The sequence below is a fragment of the Nycticebus coucang genome, chromosome 5, assembly GCF_027406575.1.
Source record: "Nycticebus coucang isolate mNycCou1 chromosome 5, mNycCou1.pri, whole genome shotgun sequence".
NCBI classification, from domain to species: Eukaryota; Metazoa; Chordata; class Mammalia; order Primates; family Lorisidae; genus Nycticebus; species Nycticebus coucang.
In genome coordinates, this window is record NC_069784.1 from 125,203,706 (window position 1) to 125,210,294 (window position 6,589).

The window sequence follows — 6,589 nt, forward strand, 5'->3', positions numbered from 1 at the left end:
TAGCTTTTTAAGAATAATATGCATGACTTTAGGAAATTACTGAATACTCCCAAAAGAGCAAATCTTGGTTCAAAAAAAAGTTAAGTGTTTAAGAGTTGTATTCTTTAAAATTTTACACAAATGGTAAGGAAGATACCTTAGGGAAATTTTTTTATGCATATCCTATTTTGTTTAATTTATACATAATTCTAAGTAATCAAAATACTCTGAATTCCAAATAAATCATTTTCTATCTACTGTTATTTTACATCATTGACCTTCACAGAATACTATGTACATCAAACTTAGACATCTTAAAATAGATGCATTTTGATTCAAGCATTAAAATATTTATAGAAATGGAAATGAGTACATAAATATGACTGTTCAAGGTAAATTTATAGACATGTATAGATTATTATAACACTGTAAATGTAGCTTATAATTTACTTTTAATGCTAATATGAAAGTTAAAATGTGTTAATGGAGTATAGAGTATTTTAAAAAGCAAACTCTGTAAGAACACAAATTGTGGCAGGGTGAGAATGATAAAGGTGTAGTATTTTTGTATGCAATTGAAGTTATCAGCTTAAAATAGAGAAGTATAAATAACGATACAAGCCTCTAGCTAACCAGAAAGAAAAATACTATAATAGATACACAGAAGATAGAGAAAATAATCAAAGTAAAACACTTTTAAAAATCATCAGGCCAGATTCAGTGGCTCATGCTTACAATCCTAGCATTCCGGGAGGCCAAGTTGGGTGGATAGCCTGAGCTCTGGAGTTAAAGATCAGCGTGAGTAAGAGTGAATAAGAGCGAGACCCCATGTCTGCTAAAAATAAAAAAATTAGCTGGGTATTGTGGCAAGTATCTGTAGTCCCAGCTACTTAGGAGGCTGAGACAGGAGGATTACTGCCCAAGAGTTTGAGGTTGCTAACAGCTATGACACCACAGCACTCTACCCAAGTCACAGAGTGAGACTCTCTCAAAAAAAAAAAAACCATCAAATAACAAAGATAGCAAGAGAAGGAAAGAGGGGCAAAATGACTGCCAAGTAGACAGGAAACAATAGAATGGCAATAGTAAGTCCTCACTTACCAATAATTACCTTAAATGTAAGTAAATTGAACTCACCAATCAAAAGGCATAGAGTAGACAAATGGATTAGAAAAACAGGTTCTAACGAAGTATTGTCTAAAAGACTCACTTTATATTTAAAAACCTACATAGACTAAGTAAGGAATGGCAAAACAGATTTCTTTAATGGTAACCAAAAGAAGTCAAGAGTGACTGTCAGACGAGAAAGATTTCTAAGCCTAAAACTGTCTCTAGAGACAAAAAAGGTACATAATGGTAAAAGATCAATTCAACAGGAAAATAATAACAATTATAAATACATATGCACCCCACATCAGAGGATACAAATAAAGTAAATATCGACAGATCTGATATAATAATAATAATAGAGGAGTTCGATACTGCACTTACAATAATAGCAATATCTAGACAAAATCAGTAAAAAAAAATTGCTGATTTGAACATTATAGACCAGAACAAAACAAATTCAAGAAAATCAAGGGTAAAAAGATCGAAATCATTCCAGGTATTTTTTCTGTCCACAATGGAATGAAACTAGAAATCAATAACAAGCTTTTAAGACTCATTTAACCCATTTTTAAAATCATAGAAAATCATCACACAAATGTGCTCCATAGCTGACACTGGTTGAGTGCCGTGGGGATGAAAACAAGTAACTCCAAGCAACTCTTGATAAATGGAGCCAGTTGAAACTTGCACAGATGAATCAGAAAAGACATTACTGTTGATTGTATTTCTTGAAAATGAAATAATGGACCATAATACAGTCTGCCTCACAATTTTCATAGTGACTTTTGTTACTTGTTTTTCTCATGAAAAGATTCCTGTTTTGCTTCAGCATAATCTATTATTTACAAATTGAGAGTAGGAGGGAGGAGGAATATAGAATGAAATAAGATTGGTCTTAACAATCATTGAAGCACTAGGAGTGGGTGAGGGCTCATTTTACTGTTCTCTCTACATTTGTTTATGTTTGAAATTTCCTTCCCTCAAACCTTCCTGATGTACGAGTAGGGCGCCGGTCCCATATGCCGGAGGTGGCAGGTTCAAACCTAGCCCTGGCCAAAAAGAAAAAGAAAAAAGAAATAAGAGAGAAGTAAAAGAAAAAAAAAGTACTTATAAGGTTTTTGAGAAAGAAATTTATATGGTGGCTGTTTGGAGAGAAATATGGTATCAGTCATTTTTTACCTTAAAGCTGAAGTAGGGAGACATTAATTTCATTCAGAGAGGCTTAGTTAGTCCTTGGAATCAGTTCTTCTGCTGCACAATGTGGAGATTTTTTTAACAGCTAAAATTAAATTACACGTCATTCTTTCAGATCTAACTTCCTGTTTTATTTTAAATTTTGCTTTATTTAGTTTTTAAATGCACCTAATAAAAATATTTGTAATTCTGGGGCGGCGCCTGTGGCTCAAAGGGGTAGGGCGCCAGCCCCATATGCCAGAGGTGGTGGGTTCAAACCCAGCCCCAGCCCCGGCCAAAAAAAATATATATATATTTGTAATTCTAAATACCAAATGAGATTATGCAGATGTAAGAAAACCACTGAAGACTTTTCATTTAAAAAATTTTTGTAGATCCGTTATGGATTGCCTTAAATACTTTTAAATAATAGATTGAAATGTAAAAAGGTACTTCCTTACAGTCCCCATTCTTAAAATTTTAACCTTTGTAGTTAAACAAAAAGAATAGACAAACTTTTACTAAAAATGCTCCAGGTGGGAATGTTTTCTAACTAATGCCTGAGATCAAAATTCCAGTAAGAAAGATGGCTCCTCAGATTAAAACAATTATTCTGTGAAATGTTTCCCAGGCATGGAGTGTAAAATGATTTTAGAGGAAAGAAGTCAAATTTTTTCAAACTATATTTCTTTTCATGTATGCAGAGCCTACTAACTAGTATTGTCAGACCCTTGATTTTTTTCAATATTTATACTTATAGGACTTAATTAGATATTTTTAAATTTAAATTTGAGGCAAGTACTATATAAATAATATTCACAGTGTATGTACATGTGGCAAACATTGTGACAGTGGATAACCAACACCAAAAGTTGGGGCTTCACAATAAAATGTCTGTAAGACTGATCAGTAAGTAAGGTGTTGCTGATGGGGAACAGGGTACCAAAAATTCCTATATCTGCATCTACTAAATACAATAGTTTATCTTTTGAAAGATAAACATCATTTGCTTACATATCAACTTAGTGAAGTAGGTAGAATTTGAATATTAATATACATTGTTTTAACATAGTTTTGAATCTTCAAATTATAAACTTCAACAGGAGAAATCCAATAATGCGTGCTCCTTTTAAATGTCCCAAAAATAATTTGTAGGAATACTGTTCTAAATTTATTATTAGACCTGGATTTTTTAAAGTAGGTTTATAAATGTAATTTCATAGTAGAACAACCTTTCAGGAATATAATTATTTTGTATATTTAAGATACCACTATTTTAAATCAGTAGTTAATAGCAAAGCCTGGGGAGAACTCCATTCTCACAACTCTCAATCCTGTACTAAAAGCTGTAAAAAATGAAAAAGCGATAAAATCTGCAATATTTTTATACTGATTTACTTCTCCAGGGACTGTTAGGTTCAGTAAGACTTAAGAAATTAGTTTCTCTTTATCTTTTTTTTGAGGGGGGGGGGCATCATTTAAGACTTAAACAATTTTAGCAGATTAGAGAAAGTATATTTACAGAAATTTCCATTTCTGGCTGAAAACAAATATAAACACTACGTAAGTGGAAAATAAAACTGTAACACAGTGATTCTCAACCTGTGGGTCGCGACCCACAGGAACCGTATTAAAGGGCCTCAGCTTTAGGAAGGTTGAGAATCACTGCTGTAATATTATTTAATGAGACTGTCAATATTGTTTTGCAGTAGAACTCCTTTTCACAATCTTAAGTGATACCGTGGAAATCTTTGCTATTAGATAGATTCTTCCTCCTGCTGTTAATTGTAGAAAATGATGCTGGTTTCTAGATATAGGAGTGCTAATATCATGTCCATGTAGCTACTCCCCTAAAAAAGGAGTACCAGCTTGAGAGAGGTTGGTGAAGATTTTTTGAGGTATAAATAACAATAACTATTATTTATAATAATATATTATATATTGTGTGTCAGTTTCAGCAGGATGCTTCATTTGGTTAACAAGCTCCTTCATGCTGTGCAGTACAGCTAGTGTTTGAAGTTGCCAGTTTTAGACTTTGTGATTTTTTTTACTTCTAAAATAATTTTTTTGCTTCTTTACAGATCAAAGATCCACCATCAAAACACCAAAGACTCAAGACACAGAAGATGACGAGGGAGCTCAGTGGAATTGTACTGCCTGTACTTTTTTGAACCATCCAGCCTTAATCCGCTGTGAACAGTGTGAAATGCCAAGGCATTTCTGAGCCAGAAGGCCCTGTATCTTCCCTAAAATCACATCTGATGTTCAAGAAACTAGTCTGTCATCAGGGAAAAGTTTCACTGCTACAGAGGGTTTTGTCAAATTGAAGGTGTGACAAATTGGTGGTGTGCTAATGTTAGATGTCAGCCCCCAGAGCTAGTAATACCTCAGTATAATGTCATGGGCAATTGAAATTCATCACATGAAAGGTAATCTGCCAGAAGACTTGGGTGCCCACTGCCTAACCATGTACAGTGTTACCAGTATCCCTTATGGATAATTCTCATTATGTTAATGTCTAGGTGTTCCCAGTACCTTTTCCCCTCATGTCACTACTGAATTTTGACAGGAGGAAGGAATAGAATGATAGCTTTTTTATCTGTAAAGCTTTCAGTGAAACACTACATACATGAAGAAAGGGAACAAGGTTTAATATTTAAAAACTGTTTGCTGCTCCATAGTGCCATTGGATAGGGGAAGAAGTTCACACATCTGTGGTACTCTTGACCTTGTCTTTGTCTTCCCTGAAAACGTCTCCACTCTGTGAAGCCAGCATCTAGGGGCTAAAGATGCAAAGAAAAGCAGCACGCATCGTCTGTACAAACATGCAGTGAAATACCCAGAGCTTTTCCTACTGTACAGATCTCTCGAGTCTGCTTTAAGTGATTTCTTTTCTTCTTTATTATTTTCTTATATTTCTATGTGTATAGTGTATTAGCCTTTTGTTAACTAATTTTCTTTTTTCCTTTAGTGATTAAGCACGATCATGTCCCTTTTTAAGCCTTACCTGAGAGAAGCAATGCCTTAAAATAAAAAAAAGCATTAATGAGATGAAACTATGCACAGAATAATTTTCTCTACTTATTCTGTACTTTGCCCTCGTGAGTGCCAGTGTTCTGTGAAGACATACAGATGCAGCACAGTGAATCACAGACAATATTATAGGAATTACGTCTGCAAGTCACAGTATATACTGACTTTAGCAGTGTGAAGGTGACACAACGCAGTGTTTTGTCTTCCACAAGGAAGACAAAAGGTACTTTTAACCCACTGACAGAACAACAGGGTTAAACTTGCTGCGTCTGCTGGTGACCCACAGAACTTTCACAAGAGAGTGATTATTGGGAAAGTACCATTTCAAAACCAGCAATAGCGGCAGTATCTACAGCCCTTTTTTGGAGAGAAATTTAAATGCTTTACTGTCAGGGCAATCCATTTCTAAACCTGACTTGGTGGCAGTATCCTATGTATTTATGAAACAAGGATAGTCATATTTAGGACAACTGAAGAAAAGCTGGAAAAAAAGAAAAACAAGCAAACTTGAAGACTGAAGCAACCTCAAGCATCTCTTTATTTTGATGATATATTTTTGTAAGGAAAATAAATATTCAGATGATCAGGAATGTATATAACTAAATGGAATCAAGAAAAAGAAATAACAGTATGCATTGAAAAAGACAGAATTATGAAATTATACCAGTACTTAGAATGGAGCTAAGGGAAGTGCTGAAATATAGCAAAAGATAGAAGATAATGTAGACTGTCACCCACTGTAAATGTTTGCAAGTGGCTATATTTTATTACAAGATTATTGAAGGTGATCTCTATGAATGTCAAAGCCTTGACTTTCAGGCTTTGCATTTTGTATATGGGAAGAAATATGACAATCCTAGTTAATTAGACAATAGACCCAAAGCCCTTACATTTGATGCATTTTTGTTTTAAAAATAGGCCTTGTTTTTCAGCTTCATCTGCAGTTCTATGTGAAGATTGATACATCAGTTTTTACTTGTTTTATTAATAAAACGTAATTTGGATATCTTGAGTTGATGGTTTTGTGATTTAGCTGGGTATCTTTGTAACAGATAAGTTATTTATAAAAATTAAAAAACTTATATTCTAATGTGGATTTTGTGACTTGTTTTTAAAGTTTGTGGGATAGGAGATAATTTATACCTCAGCAGAACCATTAATCAAAGTCAGAGAAAATTCATTCTCTTTGGAGTCTTCTCATGATGTCATAGCATTCAAGTGCGTTTCTTAGGTTATTTCCCCAGACTTCTTTTTTAACCAATGAAAGGAAGCAACCATGTTTCACCTGAGCCAG

The 6,589-nt window shown here is 34.0% G+C and overlaps 1 protein-coding gene across 3 annotated transcripts in view; it reads left to right on the plus strand.

Annotated features, from left to right (window-relative positions):
• TAB2 (TGF-beta activated kinase 1 (MAP3K7) binding protein 2) overlaps positions 1-6,385 on the plus strand; it is a 74,966-nt gene extending 68,581 nt beyond the window's left edge. For all 3 annotated transcript variants that reach the window (XM_053591307.1, XM_053591308.1, XM_053591309.1), the window contains one exon: positions 4,344-6,385. In XM_053591307.1, coding sequence (XP_053447282.1) covers positions 4,344-4,486 — 143 coding nt within the window. In that variant the 3' untranslated portion in view covers positions 4,487-6,385. The remainder of the gene's footprint in view (positions 1-4,343) is intronic.
• Positions 6,386-6,589: the final 204 nt, after the last annotated feature.